At 43.5% G+C, this 22,261-nt stretch overlaps 1 protein-coding gene across 1 annotated transcript in view; it reads right to left on the bottom strand.

Moving 5' to 3' along the window:
- The window catches only part of itga2.2 (integrin, alpha 2 (CD49B, alpha 2 subunit of VLA-2 receptor), tandem duplicate 2), a 43,586-nt gene extending 22,498 nt beyond the window's left edge, over nucleotides 1-21,088 (bottom strand). The window contains exons 1-2 of the mRNA XM_079804732.1: nucleotides 20,982-21,088; nucleotides 4,942-5,065 (exon numbers count right to left, since the gene is read on the bottom strand). Coding sequence (XP_079660858.1) covers nucleotides 4,942-5,065; nucleotides 20,982-21,048 — 191 coding nt within the window. The 5' untranslated portion in view covers nucleotides 21,049-21,088. The remainder of the gene's footprint in view (nucleotides 1-4,941; nucleotides 5,066-20,981) is intronic.
- Between the last annotated feature and the right edge of the window lie 1,173 nt (nucleotides 21,089-22,261).

Here is a 22,261-nt window from a genome sequence, read left to right as displayed (position 1 = left end):
ACCTGTTAGTGGGTGGGATATATTAGGCAGCAAGTGAACATTTTGTCCTCAAAGTTGATGTGATAAGCAGGAAAAATAGGCAAGCATAAGGATTTGAGCGAGTTTGACAAGGGCCAAATTGTGATGGCTAGACAACTGGGTCAGAGCATATCTGAAACTGCAGCTCTTGTGGGGTGTTCCCGATCTGCAGTGGTTAGTATCTATCAAAAGTGGTCCAAGGCAGGAACAGTGGTGAACCGAGCACGTGGGGAGCAAAGGCTGGCCTGTGTGGTCCAATCAAAAAGACGATCACATAGTGTTTCTTTACAAAGTGGCATCGCCACCTACCGGCCTGGCATGAATAATACAGCGTTTTAGTTGTTTTTGCAGATCCTTGTTTTGTACATAATTCGTGTAAATGTACCCTAAGTGTAAGTCTATTTAAAAAATAAAATATAAATACGCTTAAACTTATTTCATTTCAGCTAGTTACCTCAAACTAATTACAACATTTCTAAAAATGAAATTGGACAATTAAAAAAATACTAAAATAACATTTAATATACACTCGCCTAAAGGATTATTAGGAACACCTGTTCAATTTCTCATTAATGCAATTATCTAATCAACCAATCACATGGCAGTTGCTTCAATGCATTTAGGGGTGTGGTCCTAGTCAAGACAATCCCCTGAACTCCAAACTGAATGTCAGAATGGGAAAGAAAGGTGATTTAAGCAATTTTGAGCGTGGCATGTTTGTTGGTGCCAGACGGGCCGGTCTGAGTATTTCACAATCTGCTCAGTTACTGGGATTTTCACGCACAACCATTTCTAGGGTTTACAAAGAATGGTGTGAAAAGGGAAAAACATCCAGTATGCGGCAGTCCTGTGGGCGAAAATGCCTTGTTGATGCAAGAGGTCAGAGGCGAATGGGCCGACTGATTCAAGCTGATAGAAGAGCAACTTTGACTGAAATAACCACTCGTTACAACCGAGGTATGCAGCAAAGCATTTGTGAAGCCACAACACGCACAACCTTGAGGCGGATGGGCTACAACAGCAGAAGACCCCACCGGTTACCACTCATCTCCACTACAAATAGGAAAAAGAGGCTACAATTTGCACAAGCTCACCAAAATTGGACAGACTGGAAAGACTGGAAGACTGGAAAAATGTTGCCTGGTCTGATGAGTCTCGATTTCTGTTGAGACATTCAGATGGTAGAGTCAGAATTTGGCGTAAACAGAATGAGAACATTGATCCATGATGCCTTGTTACCACTGTGCAGGCTGCTGGTGGTGGTGTAATGGTGTGGGGGATGTTTTCTTGGCACACTTTAGGTCCCTTAGTGGCAATTGGGCATCGTTTAAATGCCACGGCCTACCTGAGCATTGTTTCTGACCATGTCCATCCCTTTATGACCACCATGTACCCATCCTCTGATGGCTATTTCCAGCAGGATAATGCACCATGTCACAAAGCTCGAATAATTTCAAATTGGTTTCTTGAACATGACAATGAGTTCACTGTACTAAAATGACCCCCACAGTCACCAGATCTCAACCTAATAGAGCATCTTTGGGATGTGGTGGAACGGGAGCTTCGTGCCCTGGATGTGCATCCCACAAGTCTCCATCAACTGCAAAATGCTATCCTATCAATATGGGCCAACATTTCTAAAGAATGCTTTCAGCACCTTGTTGAATCAATGCCACGTAGAATTAAGGCAGTTCTGAAGGCGAAAGGGGGTCAAACACAGTATTAGTATGGTGTTCCTAATAATCCTTTAGGTGAGTGTATATGTGTTGTTTTTGCTATTAAACATTAAAATTAAACAGATCGAATTCATAAATATAGAATGGCACTAACTTTTGTTCAAGTCATGTTTTTAAGTGTTTTGCGATTTTACAAAAAATTAAAACGTTTGTAATTGGAAAAATCATTCAGTAACAAGGTTGCATGTAAAATGACTGATACAGCTAGGCTAAATATTATATTTTTGGTCATTAAAATTTGTTAATTATAAATAGCATTTTGAATATCAATTCAGGGGATTATATCAAAACTTCGACATTGTTGTAAGATTGTAATTGTTTTATGCAGTTGGTGCAATGTGGGACAGGCCAAAAATCACCATTTAAAGAGGAAGGATACAGATATTTGAAGCAGTTGACTACCTACTTATGCTAAATTAATTTTTAATTAGTTTATCTACCACATACCACATAATAGTTCTCACAACAACACAAAACTTAATTTGTGCTTCTAATGAGAAACATACTAGGATACTAGATAGGGAAAGTTCAGGGGATTTAACATACATCAATATTCAAAGTAAGTACATCAGAGTAAAGAGGATGAAATGGATTCGGGGTAATAATGACTCATTGTCTATGGAAAGGTTTTTTAGGGGTCTCTAATGTGTTTTGCAGGAGAATAAACCAGTTCAGTCAGACGGAGCTAATGCTGGACTCACAGTGAGAATGATGACATCAGCACCACTCACAAAAGCATGAACCATCTAACAAACATGATGTCACCAAAGCCTTCCAATGCAGCCCACGCTAGAGCAGGAAATGCCTCATCTGACCTGTTGCCTAACAGGAAGAATGTTAAGAAGCACTCATATGAAGCTTGTCTAGACAGTGAAGGTGGCCATAACCGAATAATGACATACTTTATGGCACAACAAATTATGAAGTGACGCAGCAGAATTATAAAGATATTAGGTGTTTAGAGAAGTTGTGCAATGTGCAAAGTTTAAAGTAAACATTTCTTTGTGTTTTAGAGGAAAAGTTGTATATTGTACCAACAATTGTGTGATATATTGCCGTTGTTTGAGAACATGTTAGTGTAGCTATTATGTGAGAATGAGGGGAAACGCTTAACTTTCCTGCAGACAGATTCTAAAGAAACTATTGCGATCTCCCGGATGCAGGCAAATTTAAAGAGCACAGGAAGTGTGTGTGTGCTGTATATTGAGTAGAGTGATACTCTTGATAGCTGATAGCTGTTTTCCCCTGCAGTGTGTGTGCAAGTATGCATACATACTCAGGGCAGTATGAAGGGCCCTATATTTTCTGCAAAGTAGAAAACGCGAAATCCATTTGGCAAATTTTAGATGAATAAATCAAAAGTAGGACTTTTGATGTAAACCTCTCCTTCAGCACTGTGATTGCCAAAGAAATTGTTTAATTTTCACTTGATTGCATTATAAAAGATTATATAAATTGTTAATGCTTTAAGCCTTCATTGATTACCAAAGTTGATAATTAAATCATAAATCCAGAAAAATGTAAACACACAAAACAGAATGAAAAAATAAAACATTTCATAGGGCTCTATTAATGAAAAAAAAAAAATATATATATATATATATATATATATATATATATATATATATATATATATATATATATATATATATATATATATATATATATATATATATATATATATATATATATATATATATATACAAATAAAAAAATCAATAAATTACTAAATTGTTTGATTATTATTTGAGAATTGTTATTCTTAAAATAAGTTTTAAGAAGTAAATTGATTAGACATGGTTTTTGATTATTAAAATGTAATTAAATTGAATCCAGAAAAATATAAATGGAAAACACAGAATTTGAGAAAAATAAAGCAGAATTTTAGAAAAACAAAAAACATATTTCATAGAGCCCTAAATGGAATTTTTGTTATAATAAATGGTTGATAAAAAAGTTTCACAATTTAAATTAATTGCACGTTTTTATTACTAAAATATAATTTAATTCCAGAAATATTAAAATGGAAAAAAACAGAATCCAGAAAAAATAAAAAGGAATTTGGAAAAAATATAGTAAAACAGAATTTGGGAAAGAATAAAACATATTTCATAGGGACCTAAAATTTTTATTTTTGTGAAACTTCTAATAAATTGTTGATAAAGTGTAATTACAAAAATGTAATTTAAGTCCAGAAAAAAAAAGAACTGAATCAATCCAGAAGAATTTGGGAAAAAATTTAAACAGATTTTATAGGGCCCTAAAAAATTTTTTTTGTGAAACTTATAATAAATTGTTGATAAATTGTATAAGTTTCATGATTTAAAGGTCCTGTTCTTCGTGATCCCATTTTTCAAACTTTAGTTAGTGTGTAATGTTGCTGTTAGAGCATAAATAATACCTGTAAAATTATAAAGCTCAAAGTTCAATGCCAAGCGAGATATTTTATTTAACAGAAGTTCCCTTTCAAAGCCTACAGCGAACGGCCGGTTTGGACTACATCCATGTACATCCTGCTTTAATGACGTCAGTAGAACAGTTTGTTGACTAACCTCCGCCCACGAGAATAAGGGGGCGTGGTCTTGTTGCTCCCTCGTGGAGAAGAGGAAGTGTTGCGTTCGGTTCGGTTCGGTTGCGTTTGTCGCCATCAGACGCTGTTATTTTCATCCCGGAGTCAAATCACCTTTGTTTGGCCTTCAGGGGCTGTAGTTTGAGCGCGTTCATCTCCCTGTTATGGTAAGAGGCGTGACCTTTCCGGGCAACGTGCGCTAAGCTGCTGTCGAATCACAACACGGGAACCGCTGGCACAATCAGAACTCGTTACGTATTTCTGAAGGAGGGACTTCATAGAACAGGGAAATCTTTCAAGCCGTTTTTAGGACAGTGAAAACAGCGGTATACAGATAAGTAAATTGTGTGAAAAATACTGTGTTTTTTTACACATTTAACATGAACACATGTTATATTGCACACTGTAAACACAATCAAAGCTTAAAAAAAACACGAAAAACCGGACCTTTAAAGAAATGGGATATATTGAGATATACAAGTTATGTTAGTTAAATGTTCCTTCTGTTTGGGAAATGTTTAAATAAAACTAAATCCAACATAGGGACGGACACAATTGTCACAATAAATAAAATAAAAAAAATAGCATGCAATTCCCATTATATTTTACACATCTTACCATTTTCCTTGACTGTTGCTGAACTGTTGTACAGAGTAACCAAACTGTTCTTCTGCTGACCCTGAGAAGATTTTAGCTCCAGAAGTACCCACATTAAAACCCTGAGAGTTATCGATGCTGAAACCTGTTGAGACATGCAAAAATCAGTCTTTTGTCTTAACAAATATACCAGCATTCACATATTATACCAACAACACTAAAAGAAAAACGATAATTAGGAAGTAGAACCATATCTGGTCTGATATCCTGCATAATATTCTCTGAAACGGAGCTGTATTTTTAATAGGTATGTGATATGTAGACAAGCCACAGCATGAATGTGAACCCATGAGTGACTGTGTGCAGTAAAACTTTGATGTGGGGTTTCGTAGAGGTCGTAAACAATATTTAGTCACATAAACACAGAGATAATCCTCCTGCAAGAAGAGCTTTATGGGTCATGACATGAGTATGTCTAATATGTCAAGTTCTTAGAAGTATACATGGTAAAAAGTGGTAACTTTTGACTTGAATAAAACCAGTTAAAGGAACTGTATGTAAGAAATGTATTTCAATTAATCATAAAATGGCCCTGATATGTCACTAGACATTAAGAAATCATGTTAATTTCAAATATTTATATCACTGACAACGGTTGTCCGGCCAAGATATTGTCATTTTAAAAGTGAAGTTGCAGCCCTCAACTGATGTTGATGTTGACATGTTGTGTTTTGGCCTGAAGCGCCACCCTCCACCTATCTACCAATCACGAAGTCAGTAGTGTTTCTGCATTCGGGTTGCCAGCTCTGCTCTAGTTACCACAGCTGCAGCTACAAACTTTTTGGATAAACAATGTCTAACTTTACGAAACCTAAACGACCTCATTATGAATCAGAAAAACGTTGTGACAGTGTCCGAAATAAAACAAGGATTTGAGATGCCTTTGAAAGATAGAGACGGCTGAAAACGGAGAATAATTTGAAGACTGATGCCAACGTTGCTAATTTTCTCCTGGACAGGTAACTTAAGGTTCATCTATGTTTGGCTAACTTGTACTTAATGTAAATGGACATTTCAAATATTCATGACAGTCTAATAAAGTTATGCATGTTCGTGCAAAGTAACGTTAGGTTAGCGCAGATGGAGGAGGTGGGTCATTGAATTGAAAAGGTAACGTTAAGGAATTGTTTGGTAAATAAAAACGGCGAGTCATTGCTAACATTAGTAATGCATTATCAGAGCCCGTTTCTCTGTCATTATGCTGGGACGCTGAGGAAAACAACATTAGCACGCCTATTAGCACTGTGTAAACGTATTTGAGACAGTAGCCTAACGTTACCTCAGTAAAAATTATTCCTCATTCGTTCTTTGCATATATAGTGGACAAAACATGCTGTAAGTTGACCTGTATGACCATTGCTAATGTTATTTAGCTTTGCTGTAATTTTACTATAGTATTTTTTCATGTGGGAATGTACTGTCACATACGAGCGTTCATATTTACGATTATATTTGGCTAATCGCCATTAGTAAATTTTTGCGATTCATAATTACTTCACAAAACATCGCTCTTGAAGCATAAACATAATTAACAGAAAGAAAAAAACTTACTGTGTACGACTCATCACTTGCCATTGAAAGCTCCTTGTTGCAGCCTACGTTCCTGCAGCCTATCTGGCCACCTCGAGTCAGGGGGAGGGGGAGAGGGGATACACCGCTCTACAGTAATTTGAAAGTGATTGCAGTACCAGTTTTGGCCACAGTCCTACATAAAGCTCCTTTAATTTTTAGGTTACCATTTTTTAGGTTTACCAATATTTTAAAAAAAACTTTTACTCTTTTTCAAGAAAAGTTATTTATATATTATTGTATTTGTTTAATAAAAGTTTTTTTTAAATAAATATTACTTTTTTTTTGTACATAAAAACAAAAACATCAAATTACCTGATAGGAAATAATTAAAAGAGTATTGAATCTTATACCATTCTTATTATACCATTTCTGATTGACATTTCAATTGTTATTGTGTATTAAAGAGTTAGGTCACCCAAAAATTTAAATAATGTCATTTATTCCTCACCCCCATGCCGTTCCACACCGTTCATCCTCTGTGAAATCCGATGGCTCAGTGAGGCCTGCATAGCCAGGAATTACATTTCCTCTCTCAAGATCCATTAATGTAATAAAAACATATTTAAATCAGTTGATGTGAGTACAATGGCTCAATATTAATATTATAAAGCGACGAGAATATTTTTTGGTGCGCCAAAAAAAAACTTACAGTCATGGCGATTTCAAAACACTGCTTCATGAAGCTATGGGACGTTAAGAATCAGCGGTTCAGAGCACCGCAGTCACGTGAATTCAGCAGTTTGGCGGCGGTTTGACACGCGATCCGAATCAAAGTTCAACACGCTGATTCATAACGCTCCGAAGCTATATTATATAAGTCGTTATTTCGTTTTTTGGCGCACCAAAAAAATATTCTTGTCGCCTTATAATATTAATATTGAACCACTGTACTCACATCAACTGATTTAAATATGTTTTTAGCATATTAATGGATCTTGAGAGACGAAATGTCATTGTTGGCTATGCAGTCCTCAATGAGCCATCGGATTTCAACAAAAATATATGAATTTGTGTTCCTAAGATGAACGGAGGTCTTATGGGTGTGGAACGTTGTGAGGGTGAGTAATTACATTATTTTCATTTTTGGGTGAACTAACCCTTTAATTGTAGGTCCCATTGTAGAAATATTGTGAGATGTCATTGCTAGACATTTTCCTTCCTTTGCACCAGCTGCAGCCCCGCAGCACATCAGTTTCAGAACACCAATTTCTGAATATGGTGTGCTGCAGGGCTGCAGTTGATACTATTGCCTAATTGAGGCTGTGTTGAATAAAAACATGCAAAGATAAGTGCCATATAAAATGTAGAAACATACATGTCTGAGCAGGGTTTCTCTCTGATTACTCAACTCAAAGCTCCCTTTGCATATTAAACATCTTCATTTATCATGGCCATCTGGTCTCTCTGTTTATCTTTATATTACCATTTAATCTTCGTTAAAAGTTCTGTAGAAAAGGGATAAAGTGCTAAAATATGTGTGGGGACAACCCATAAAGCCATGAATAAAGGAACATATTGCCCTCCTCTTACAGAGTTCTCCTTTCATTACTTAAAGTGATAGTCATGACACAAAGAGAGCCTTTAAAAAGAGAGAGAATGTGTTTTCTGTCTTCATTATTATCAGTAAGCGTTTAGACAATGATCTTTGACACCATTCTACGACAAGCATCCTATACCATTTTAACCACATGTATACTAAAATTAGGCTGCAGGCAGTATGTTGTTGCTTAGCAGCTTTGTGCATTAATATAGCCTATAGCCTAGTCTTGAAAATAAAGGTTGCAATGTATTGTCTTTTTCCAGCAATGCCATAGAACAACCATTTTTGGTTCCCTAAATTGAACAGATCTTAAAAGAAGCATTTTTTTGTGAAAAACATTTTGAAAAAATGCTATAATGGTAAGTGAAAGGGTGGTTGCCTATTATGGAAAGTTTCCACGGATCATTTTAAAGATTCTTCATGGATGCCAATAAAGAACCTTTATTTTTAATAGTAGCTACGTTCATGGCATGTCATAATTACCGTAATTATTACGAGATTATGACTTGTTAAAGCCAGTCTCCACTCCTAGGAAGCACAGATTAAACTAACCTGCTCGATTCAAATTAAGAGTTAACACAGCATGTTTGCGTATTAAATATGACGTATATTTAGCATGCAAATGTAAAAAACAGTAAAAAAATACTTTAATTTAGGCTACATTAGTACAGCTATTGCTGACACAGCTGACCACAGGCTCTTTAGATGCAACGCCGTGATGCAACAATTCTGTTTTTTAGAAATTCTATTTCTGCTTAGTTGCAACTGGAAGTGGAACAACACCATACAAAGTGTAAAAGCATCTATTGTCAGTTTGAATATCATTTGCTTTTTATAGCCAAGGCTACTGAAAGCAGCAATGCAACTAATCGCAGAACTGGAAAATAGTCTAAATTAACACGTTAACGTTCAAACTGTGAACTCAATGATGACAGATTATTTAAAGCTACACTGTGTAACTTTTTTAGTTTATTCTTAGCTAAAAACTTAGTTCTTTCAAAAATATATGTGCTCATTAATGTATATTTACTTCTTTCAAGTAATAAAGTATTCTCGTAAGTTTATAATATGCCATTGAAAATACATACGGGTAATGGGTTCGAATGTGGGTCGCCATGTTGCCCCTCCATCTTGAAAGTACATTAGCCAAAGAGGGACATACCCGTGAATTCAAGCTTCGCCTTTCGCGTTTTAACACTCGATGGCACCGTGTCGAATGTGGACGAGGTCGAACTGGAAGCCATATTAGTCTTGGACTAAATCGGCCACCGTAGGAGTTAAAACGAAATCGGAATTGAGAGGAAGAGAAACGTCTCGGTTACGTATGTAACCCTCGTTCCCTGAGGAGGGAACGGAGACGTACGTTAGTGACTAACGAATGGGGGTTTCGCTTAGAAGCCAATCATCTTCGAGAATTTAACAGCGCCCAATGGCGTGCCAATGCCATGGGCATGCAGAATTTGCATACGTAACTCCGCCCCACCGTGTGGGTATATAAGGAAGTACGCTGGCAACATCGCATTATGTATCTGCTGCGGAGCCAAGATCTGAACTCCGCGTTCCAGCAGCACAGCTGACGTGGCTGAGGAACGTACGTCTCCGTTCCCTCCTCAGGGAACGAGGGTTACATACGTAACCGAGACGTTCCCTTTCGTTCAGTCACTACGACGTACGTTATTGACTAACGAATGGGGGTTCCAATATAACCGCGCCACTCAGCTGTCGTCCAGTGCCCTGCGTAAGTGTGAGATCCCGCCACTTAAGGCCGTAGGACTCCCACTTATCACAGGATTACCAAGGTACACTGGGAAGCTTATCCCAGTGAGGGAATGCCAAAGATGCCTACCCGTGGGGAGGACTTAGAGAGTACACATATGACCCGCTGTGGGCTGCATATGGGAAACTCTAGGGTACCAGCCGAAGGTGGATTTTTAACCCTAGGGGTGGCAGGGGCTTGCCAAGGGAAAGACACCTGCTCACTGAGGAGGCTTACGGTGGAAATACTCGTGTGGGGGTCGCCGGAGGGAACCAAGCACACGGGGCACCTGGCCGGACATGAGGGTCTGGGCTCGAAAGGGCAGACTGAACTGATGTCGGCGTCGACAGTGCTGGAGGAGCTCAGGGCTCTCGGGGAGCTCACCTGAGGAGAATATCACACGTATCCAGTCCGTGGAGTGGAGTGGCGAGCAAGCGAAGACACCTAGAGCCTGGTCCATTATCGGCCCCTCGGGGGGGCGAGTACATAGTCGGACACTGGCTCCACTCGGAGATTGTAGAATCTGGCGAATGTGTTGGGTGTCGCCCAGCCTGCAGCTCTGCAGATGTCTGTTAGCGAGGCGCCATGCGCTAGAGCCCAAGAGGAGGCCACACTCCGGGTGGAGTGTGCCCACACACCAAGGGGACATGGTCGACCTTGCTGCTGGTAAGCCAAAACAATGGTGTCCACTATCCAGTGAGACAACCTATGGAAGCTTTAGCGTAAGTTCTGCCAGGAAGACTTAATTGTCATGTCACTTTAATTTTATCTATCCAATCACATGCTAAATACCTGGGTATAAAAGATCGGTACTTACTCATGTCTGAGTTCGCAGATGCTGACGCTCCCATTCACCGCCATCCTCCCCACCACCTACAAGTCAAATCCTTCCCTACATCCACCCCACCACCACCAGGATGGTCCCTTCCATACCTCACGTGGGGGTCGGCTGCGCCTCTGCCTTCGTCTTCAGGCAGGATATGCAGAGTCCGGACCCTCAGATTGCGAGCTACGGACGGGGCCTATGCCAATATACTTTATTGCTTGCTGGGTTGTTAATAAATGGATAATTGTCACAGTATTTATTCTCCCGAGTCTTTCTGGCAGAACTGCTTTGAGAGAGCTCTTCCCTTACGCTCTCCACCATAACAGACAAAGAGCTGGTCTGAGGTCCTGAAACACTGCGTCATGTCTACATAGGTGCAGAGAGCGCGTACTGGACAGAGCAATGCCAAGGCTGGGTCTGCCTCCTCCAAAGGCAGCGCTTGCAGGTTCACTACCTGATCTCTGAAGGGAGTGGTAGGAACCTTGGGCACATATCCGGGCCGGGGTCTCAAGGTCACGTGAGAGTTAGCCGGCCCGAACTCAAGGCACGCTTCGTCAACTGAAAAAGCCTGCAGGTCCCCGACCCTCTTAAGAGAGGCAAATGCGGTCAGCAGAGCCGTCTTCATCGACAGGAACTTAATATCAACCGACCGCAAAGGCTCAAAGGGAGGCCTCTGCAGAGCACTTAGGACTACTGAGAGGTCCCAAGAGGGAACGAGAGGAGAGCGAGGAGGATTCAGTCTCCTCGCTCCCCTCAGGAACCTGATGACCAGGTTGTGCTGACTTACCTTTTTGTCTCCCAAGAGGTCGTGATGGGCAGATATTGCAGCCACATACACTTTCAGGGTGGAGGGAGACAGCCTTCGCTCCAGCCCCTCTTGGAGAAACTCAAGCACGGACCCGATCGGGCAATTCCAGGGGTCTTCTTGGCGGGAAGAGCACCAGGTGACGAAGAGGTTCCACTTCAACGCATAGAGGTGTCGTGTAGACTCTGCCCTAGCGGAAGTGATGGTAGGTGGCAGGCCACTCAAACCTGCCGCGTCCCGTCCAGAAGCCACACGTGGAGCTTCCAGAGCGCTGGACGCGGGTGCCATAGGGTGCCCCGTCTCTGAGAGAGGAGGTCCAGTCTCAGAGGGATAGGCCAGGGAGGGGCTGTCGCAAGGAGTAGCAGTTCTGAGAACCAGGTCTGGCCGTGCCAATACGGGGCGACCAACATGACCTGCTCCTTGTCCTCCCTGATCTTGCACAGTACTCGTGCGAGAAGGCTCACTGGGGGAAACGCATATAAGCGTAGGCCCTGGGGCCAGCTGTGCGCCAGTGCATCCGTGCCGAGCGTGCCCTCGGACAGGGAATAGTGCAGGCTGCAGTGGGAAGAGTCGTGGGAGGCAAACAGATCTACCTGTGCGTCGCCGAACTGTTCCCAATTCAGCTGGACCGTCTGGGGATGGAGTCTCCATTCTCCAGGAAGTGGCTGAATCCGTGAGAGCTCGTCGGCTGCACGGTTCAGTTCTCCCGGGATGTGGATAGCACGAAGGGACCTCAGGTGCTTCTGACTCCATAAAATGAGATGGCGGGCGAGTTGAGACATACGGCGGGAGCGTAGACCGCCCTGGTGGTTGATGTACGCTACAGTGGCCGTGTTGTCTGTCCGGACAAGTACGTGTTGACCCCTCAGCAACGCTCGGAAGCGGTGCAGGGCGAACCGTACTGCCAGCAACTCGAGGCAATTGACATGCAGAAGGCGCTGGGGTCCTGTCCAGGAGCCCACGGCTGCTTGTCCATTGCACATGGCACCCCAGCCCGTGGAGGAGGCATCCGTTGATACAACAACATGCCTGGAAACTTGTTCTAAGGACACGCCGGTCCGTAGAAAACTGAGGTTCGACCACAGAGTGAGTGTCTGTAAGCAGGCCCGGGTTATTTGGACCCGGAGCGTGCCAGACCGCCATGCCCATCTCGGGACTCGATCGCGAAGCCAGTGCTGAAGCGGTCTCATATGTAGCAATCCGAGCGGCGTTACCGCGGCTGCAGATGCCATATGCCCCAGGAGCCTCTGAAAATGTTTCAGTGGAACCGCACTCTTGCTCTCGATTTGACGGAGGCAAGTCAGCAGAGACTGCGCGCGCTCGCTCGTAAGCTGCACGCACATGGCGACCGAGTCGATCTCCATACCGAGAAAAGAGATCCACTGCACGGGGCAGAGTCTGCTCTTCTCCCAGTTGACCCGTAGGCCCAGACAGGCTAAGTGGTGGAGAACCAGATCTCTGTGTCCACAACCCTACTCTCGAGAGTGACTCATTATGAGCCAGTCGTCGAGGAATCAGGATGCGAACCCCGTGCTGCCGGAGGGGCGCAGGGGCTGCCTCGACAATCTTCGTAAAGACGCGAGGGGACAGAGATAGCCCGAATGGGAGGACCGCATACTGACATGCCCGCCCCTCGAAAGCAAACCGTAGGGACGGTATGTGTAGAGGTAGGAGACATGGAAGTAGGCGTCCTTCAGGTCGATCGCTGCAAACCAATCGACCGGACAAACGCATTCGAAAAGGCGTTTCGCTGTCAACATCTTGAACGGAAGCCTGTGTAGGTAACGGTTCAAGATGCGCAGGTCCAGGATTGGTCTTAACCCACCGGTCTTTTTGGGTACAATGAAGTAGGGGCTGTAGAACCCGGACTTCATCTCGGCTGGAGGGACAGGCTCGATCGCACCCTTCCCCAGTAGGGTGGCAACCTCCACTCGCATGACAGGGGCATTAGCCCGACCATAGTAAGCGGACTCCCCGGAAGCAGGGAGGAGCCTGCGCGAACTGAATCGCGTAGCCGCGGCTTATTGTCTTCGCGACCCAGCGGGACAGCCCTGGAATCTGAAGCCAGGCTCCCAGGAACTGCACCAGCGGGGTCATTCGGACTACAGACGTACCCGGAGTGGGGCAGCGATGCAGCGTTACCGACCCGGACAAGGGAGGCTGTTGGGCGTCCCGGTGTGGGGGTGCGGGTAACGGCTGCGTCCTGACAGAGGAGACCAGGGAAGGACGCGCGTTCCACTGGGGTCTGCGTTTAACCAGGCTGGGGAGCTGACTGGGCGTCATCCTCAACCACCTCCACGGCGCGGCCCAGGTGAAGGCTGCTGCTGGGGCCGGGCGGGAGGAGGGAGGGCGCCCTCGGCGGCGAGCAGACCGAGGCAACTGAGCCGGTGGCTGGGTGCAGCAGCTGGCCGCCGGGGCAGTACGTGTTACAGCCTCAGTCTGCTCTGGAGCGGCCGAGAACCGTTGGGCGCAGTTCTCAGCCGCGCCACCGAAGAGGCCAGCCTGGGATATGGGTGAGTTGAGGAGGCGGGCCCGCTCAACGTCCTCCACATCACCAGGTAAGGCCAGGTGTTCTCCCGGACCACAGCTGTGGACATCGCCCGACCCAGGGAGCGTGTGGCCACCTTCACTGCCCGGGGGCGGGATCAGTTGCGGCACGCAGCTCATTGAAGAGCCCTGGGTCGGCTCCACCCTTGTGCATGTGCAAAGGGACATGAAGTAGACGAGCCCACAGGCTTTGGGAGGGTGCTTAGGACAGCCACACCACGCCACGTCAAGCCCTCTGTGGACACCGTAGTGCGCAACAGAGAGTTCAACAGTGGGGGTGAGGGGGCCCCAGTGTACCCTAGGCCGCGGCCCCATCAAGGGCAGAGAAGGCGGAGGAGGCCACCAAACGGTCGCGGGAAGCACGGGGACTTCCGGGACCGCGTGATCTCCTCATGCACCTCAGGAGCGAAAGGCATTGGGGGCGGGGCCCAACAGCTGTCGGGTGCCGTCCCCAAAAAGCAATCGCGCAACCACGAGCACTCGCGACTGGGCGGAGTTCCACACCAGCGCGAGACCCGCGGCTGCCCGAGATAACATGGCTGTCAACTTTAGGTCGGATCAGGCAGTGCTGACACACCCGGAGGTGGAGCACAACCTAATCGTCATCCCCAAAGGACTCCAGCCCACCTTGGGATGCGGCGATCGACATCTCACTGCTATCTGGAGCGTGAACGAAACGAACGAGGCGTCAGAGACGGGCCGCTGTTTCAGTCCAACACTCGCGGGTTTAAGCAATGTGCGAGAGGGGGCGTGGCCCGAGGAATGAACGTCGGGGTTCTTAATACCACGGCACCGCACTCAGGTCACCCTGGCCACCAGCCAAAGTACCACCTCTCTCGGAGACGGTAGATTGGGGTGTGGCAGAGGGGACTCTCTCTCCTCACGGAGATCACGGAGTCTCGACCGCGACATCGCGATGGTCACGTTCCCGCAGTGGGAACATGACGCATCCACAAACACTGCCCGAACGTGCTGAAGCCCAAACACATCGAGCAGTGAATGTGCCCATAGACAGTAACGGAGATCGATCGCACCCGGAAGTGCACGGGCGAACCGTCTTGAAAAAGATGTGCCACGCGCAAGCTCTTTTTGTGAGAGGAAAGCTCTGCAGAGTGCCGAAGCGCCCAGGGAAACACACACAAAGCTGTTGCAGATCACTGCACAGATCAGCAGGCAGGCAGCATGAGATCGCTGGAACGCGCCGTCACACCAACACCCTGGAGAACCGCTGGTCTCGAAGACTGAAGAGAAGACTTCAGAATTCAGGCTTGTAGGAGTGAAGAGATGCTCTTGGCTCCAAAGTAGAAACATAATGCGATGTTGCCAGCGTACTTCCTTATATACCCACACGGTGGGGCGGAGTTACGCATGCAAATTCCGCATGCCCATGGCATTGGCACGCCATTGGGCGCTGTTAAATTCTCGAAGATGATTGGCTTCTAAGCGAAACCCCCATTCGTTAGTCACTAACGTACGTCGTAGTGACTGAACGAAAGGGAACTAATATTCACTGGATGGTCATATACCTTTTAACCGCTAGATGGGGGAAAATATCACACATTGTAGCTTTAAGTCACACAGTAGCCTATGTAATAGTTTAAAAATGGTGCAGGCTAATATTTATAGAGATACTCCGCCCACACGGTCTTATTATTGGCTGTGGTTTTTGATTGATTTTGTTGGTGGAATTTTATCGCATGACGTCTGTTTAGGACATGGTGTTCAGCGCAATGGTAACCACCACTGAAACTTCAACATGACGTAAACTCGTAAATGTCAGATAACTGAACACTAAACAGGTCTTTCTCTTTACTCAAAAACCTCATAAATAACACTTCATTTTAATATTTACATGCGTTTCAGACGTGCAAATATGCCATTGACTTCCATAGTAGTTTGTATTTCCTACTATGGAAGTCAACTTACAGTCAACTGTCTGGTTACAGATTTGGAACAACTTGAAGGAGTAAATGATGACAATTTTTATTTTTTGGGTGAACTATCCCTTTAAGAGATAAAACCAGATTAGATGGAAAGGATCTCAAGCTGAATAGCTGAAGACGTCACTGTAGCTTTACCCATTCATAGACACAGTACTTCCTTGAAAATAAATACAAGCACAGAACTGCAAAAACCATAATGAATTTACCCTTCACAATAGATAATGCTCTACAACGAACCTATGTTAGAGAGCTAAACATTTCAATTTATCTGTTTAATAAAATACCTTACTCAATAAAATTAATAATAAAAACACAATTTTCACATGGTGTTACAAGATTTCAAATCCCTTAGTTCTCACCATATTTGAAAAGCCAAGCCAATGTTGATTCTGGTTTTATTACAATCTCTGTTACATTCTCTTTCACATGTGGGATCTTGACTCCATTTCCTGGAAGATAGTCGCTCCCGGCGTGCGGTGGTGCTTTTATGTTGACGTGCTTTCCGTCGACGCTGCCAACACAGTTCGCAAAGTGCCACAGTCGCCAAAAATCACCAGCAATATTTCCCCATTGGGCGACTGAAGGGCAGGGAAGAAACTCTGGCTGCAGTGCTTTCCACAAAGCTTTACAGACCTCTGACACTACGGAAGACACTGTGCTTGACGACACTTTGTAGCTAGCTGCTACAGCCTGTTGGCTTCCACCTGAAGCCAAAATTCGCAGGGTGATTGCTAGTCTCTTTGTAATGTCTACAGGCATACTGTTTGTACACTGATGTACGATAAATCAAATGGCTGGACACGTCGAACCAAATCATGAAATCTACTTGCCTACATCTGAAAACATCTAAAGTGCATTTCCTCATCCATATCTCTCAGTGGCCGGACAAGAACAGTAAAGTCACCCTCCTTCTGCCTCAACTGGTTCACGGGTCGCACGCACCATCTCCTCCTCCGCGCCTTCTTTCGTTTCTTCTTTTTAATTTGAGTAATTTCACTAAAAGTAACTCTTTTTCAACATCGATCAGCTCTAACTCCAACAGGACTATTTTCTTTTTTTGCCGGAAAAAAACTCAACACAGTGGAACATAGAAACCCCACCGCCTACTAGCGTTTCGGTGGTGTAATTGCAGAACAACGCAGAAGTATAAACGCTCACGAAGCCGTCGGCTACGTGTGTAGCCTACGATGTACACTACGGCATACACTCGATGCAGAAGTATAAATCAGCCTTAAGAGCAGCTTATGTGCAAGGTATCCTGAATCAGGGGCCGGATATGTTATCCGGGGACAATGTTCCCCCAGAGGAATGGTCGCTTCACCCTCAAACGATTCAGCTGATCTGGAGTGTCTTTGGCGAAGCGAAAGTAGACCTGTTTGCCCCCACGATGGGCCCAGACATCCTCTGTACGCTTTTCCTCCGGTCGCGCTGATACCTCAGGTAATCAGAAGGATCAGGGAGGACAAATGCGCGGTACTTTTGGTAGCCCCGCTATGGAGGAGTTAGTTATGGTACTTAGAACTGACTCAGATGCTGGAAACAGCTCCATGGCCGATACCGCTGAGGAAAGACCTCCTCACGCAGGCGAAAGGGAAAATCTGGCATCCTAGACCCAATCTATGGGCCCTTCATGTATGGCCCATCAACGGCTATCCGAGAACCTCCCGTGAAGAGTATTGAACACTATATCAGAGGCTAGACCATTTTTACGCTTTGAAATGGTCAGTCTTCTCAGACTGGTGTAATGGACGAAACCTGAACCCACAATCATGTGAGGTGGCAGAAGTGCTTAATTTCCTACAAGGGCTTATGGACGCGATCGTTCCCCCTCCACGCTCAAAATATATGTGGCTGCAATAGCAGCGAATCACATACAGGTGACGGGTCAGTCCCTAGGAAAATGCGAGCTCATAATGCATTTTCGTAAAGGGGCTCGAAGGCTTAACCTGTCTAGCCCCCCTTTGGTTCCCATATGGGACCTTTCCACAGTCTTACAGGCTATGAAAGGAGCACCATTTGAACTACTACAGTCAGTAAGCTTAAAGCACCTTTCACTTAAAGTTGCTTTTCTGCTTGCCTTAGCGTCAGTAAAGAGAGAAGGTGACCTACATGCACTTTCAGTAAGTGCATCCTGTCTAGAGTTTGGGCCTAACGACTCCAGGGTCGTCCTCAAGCCGAGACATGGTTATGTACCTAAGGTGCTCTCCACTCCTTTCAAAGCACAAGTCATTGCACTGTCAGCGTTGCCCTCCTCAGAGGGCGAAGCAGACGCAAACTTGCTCTGCCCAGTCAGAGCACTGAGATTGTATATAGAGCATTCTGATGCCTTCAGGCAGTAGGAACAGCTCTTCGTTTGCTTCGGCGGCCGCACTAAAGGGAGTTCGGTAACGAAGCAGAGATTGTCACGATGGATAGTAGACGCTATCTCGTTGGCTTATCAGTCTAAGGGCATCAACTCCCCTATAGGCATCAGAGCTCACTCCACGAGAGACATGGCCTCTTCATGGGCTTGGTCTAGAGGGATACCACTGGATGATATCTGTTTGGCGGCAGGCTGGGCCTCACCGTCCACTTTTATCAGATTCTATAATTTGGAGGTCCCTGCTTTACAAGCAGGTATTCTTTCCATTTGACATACTGTGAAACACACCTATGTACTCACAAGCATTCTGAACCATAAACCCGACTCTGTCTGGCTTTATTATACCCTCATATAAGGCCCGATTATATCCGGCCTACATAAACCCATAAGCCCGATTCTGTCCGGCTTCATTATACCTCCATATAAGACCCGATTATATCCGGCCTACATAAACTTATGATTACCCTCTTCGAAACCCACCAAGGTTGGCTTCAGAGGGCTCATTCTCTCTATACAGGGCTTTAGTGCTTACAGGCCTTAGTGTGGGGAGATTTAGCACGCACTGCGTTTTACACGGTTTCCCCCTGTGTATGTTGCGCAATTCGAGTGATTCTCTCGAAAGGGAACAACTCGGTTATTAATATAACCTCGGTTCCCTGAGAGAAGGGAACGAGTATTGCGTAGCATGCCGTGCTTGTGCTCGCTCAGTGTGACGCTTCAGCCGATTTCTAAACTGAGTTCCTATGGCGTGACACGGTCTTTTATAGACCCGCTATGCAAATTCAGGTGGACTGTCAAGGCGGGAACATGAGCGCCGCCTCATTGGTCCTCCTGCTCAGTCGCATCGCCATAGGTTGCTGCAGTTGCCGCAGCACAGCCAATCAGTGCGCGTATACGCTCTGCTAGGTATGCTGTGCAGCCGCACTGCGTTTTACACGGACAATTTTAAGAATACAATTTTGCTTCATTCTCGAGGAAACAAGGAGTTCCCCCTGCGAATACGAGTGATTCTCTCGAAAGGGAACACAATAATGAACATGCACATTATTGTTATCGTGGGCACTTAAAAATACCGGGAATAATTTTTTATTACAAATTATTTTTAGATTTTTAGAATGCATTTTAAGAATACCCATCAACCGTTTAAAATGAACAACACGTCAAAGAGGAACGCGCACTTATGTAAACAAACCCAATGTGAGGGAGTACATTCACTCTCTGACAGCAGAGGGCGCTGACGGAACAGCAGAAATGCAGCCGTTTCACCGGTAATCCTCATAAACGAAACTAGCGCTACATTAATTTAGTTTTAGGCATTCAGTTTTCTGTTTTTGCTACAGTGCTCATCACATAACCAAATAATAACACATTCAAATCAAAAGTTGTAACTGTATTATTCACTGGACCTGTGCTAAACTAACACTAACAGTTGCTTTTTTTAACTAACATCATCAAAGAATAATAACTTCTGTAAAAATGTAGCTATTTGCTCTTTGTTAATGTTAATGCATTGACTAGTGAGACCTTATTGCAAAGTGTTAACTATTGTTCTTTATAATTCTTTTGAACTTTAATCTGTTTTAAATATTTTTTTACTTTATACATTTTTGTGTGTTGATTTATTGTATTTAAATGTTTGGTTCTTTTTGTTATAAGAAAGTTAATAAACCTGTTATAGTATGATAACACTTTTTTTGCAACTTATTTCAATACCGTGATAATACCGTATACGTGATAAAAGCTTCAGCAATTAATCGCAACATGAAAATTTGATACCGGCACATGCTTAGTGACATATGTACGCAATTTCCCACGAAAAGCATAGACAGCTGTCTTAAATATAAACACTTATAAAGGGCTTGGAAGAAGGATTGATGGTGTATTGACTCTTAAAATGTTGTTAATTTTGAACAACAATTTTGAACAGACATTTAGAAGTTTATTTTAAAATGCAAAGTATTGAAAATCAAAATAAAGCTCTGTGCACTTGCATTTTTTCAACACTGCATGCCAGTGTGTCCCAACAGGTAATCAAAAGTTCTGCGCACACTTGAGCACAATTGAACACCTGGGCCAAATACAGGAAATGCATAATTTACATGGGTATTGTGGGTTTTGGGGGAGGTGGAGGGTTTTAGAGGAACTTGCATGTAAAGAACCCATCAGCTGTCATCTAGAGATCATGACTAAAGTAGACATTTAATTAAACAGAACAAGTAGCATTTCATTTTTCAATCATATTTGAATGTACAAGATGGTCTTTTGTACAGTACAGTAAAAAACGGAATAATCAATAATGGATTAATTTTCTTTCTAATAGACATTTAGTACTTTAATAGCCAAATTAAATATAAAACTGTTACCTAAGGCACAGCCATATCCCAATATACATTACACAAGACTGAGATGGCATGATTCAATTATTAACACTTAAAAGACATTCTTTTTAGAATGTTTAAAATCATACAGAAATGCACTTTAAAAAAGAAAAGTCACCTAAATTACCCTTTTTTTTTATCAAAGGTCATACTTGATGAATGCCAAATTGTGTGAAACTGCACTTCCTAGTTTAAATAGACAAATATCTGTTCCTTGCAGACCCAGGAAAACAAAAGAAAACTACGCATGCTTGCATAAGTTGGCTACTTACACAGAACAGTGAGAAGTACCTGCAGCATATTTATTTTGAAGTCCACAGTGATATCCAGCATCAACATGAGCTCTCCAGTGTATCAGCATCTAGTTCAGTGTGAGTGTAAATGTGAAACAGCTGAGCAGTGCTAGACTGAGAGGCTGCTCACTGCAGAGCCATGGGTGGAGCCTGAAGTCCAGCTCCACTTCTCTGGATGTATTTGTATCTGGATTTGGGCATAATGGGTGGAGCTAAAAGGTCCAACCACACCCATAACTCTATCCCTCCACCCATTAGACCCACAGAGGTGGAGCTGGAGTCTGGACTTGGTCAAGCTCAAATCAAGACTCAGACTCAACTCAAACGTGTTGCACATCAAGCAAGCTTCTTGTATTATCTCCATGTCTCGAAAAATAAGTGTTTTGCAGGCGTCTTCCGACCCATTTGTTATGTACTGTAACGTGATCTATGTCAAGTAAAACCTAAGCCACTGTTGCATTCATCTTTGTTTTTAACACACGATCAATACAAAATTACACAATGTGTTAAAATAGCCATAACACAATATTTGTTTGTTTTTTAAATACACTGTAAAATATAAAAAAGGGAAAATGTAGCTACTGGTAATTTTCTGCCAGGACATTATCCAGAAATTTCTGTTAACCCTTAAAACACAAACTAATGCAATGTGTAATTCATAATACAGGTAAAGCACTTTTCAGTGTTTTACAATTTTCAGTGTAGCCTAACGCCGGTTTCACACTGCACGCGTTAGCAGGGCGTAAGCAGCGCGAGTTTTTTCGGCGCCCATGTTAACAGATTAGAGCAGGGGTTTTCAAACTTTTTGTGTGTGTGGACCACTAGTTGTAATCAAGAAATTTCGCGGACCACCTCATAATACACATAATAAAATTATGTCTACACACAGACCTACCTGAATTAATCCGCACCTCTAAATAGGTTTACTAGCACTAAAACTATAACTGGTCATCACATCAGTACAACAGGCTTGTTAAAAGAAAGTTTACTGTATACAACGGCTGCCACATATTTATTTTATTTATTTACTCAAGTGCATAATCGGGTTCATTTAAACAACAGGCTTATTTTGCAATGGAGTGTGAAATCTATACAGTAATAAGAACACTTGGATATAGTCAACATTTCAAAACCTTTGGCAAATTTAGGGAATTATTAGAGTTATTATTTAAAGTTTACAAGTCCTCAAAAAGTGAGGCACTGAACTTGAACGTCACGGCCGAGCGCCACTAGCCTATTTTAGTAATCACACAATAACA

This window comes from Gobio gobio (assembly GCF_949357685.1).
Source record: "Gobio gobio genome assembly, chromosome: 22".
Taxonomy (NCBI): domain Eukaryota; kingdom Metazoa; phylum Chordata; class Actinopteri; order Cypriniformes; family Gobionidae; genus Gobio; species Gobio gobio.
Note: the sequence above shows the minus strand (reverse complement) of the source record. Positions and strands in the feature narration are given on the sequence as shown.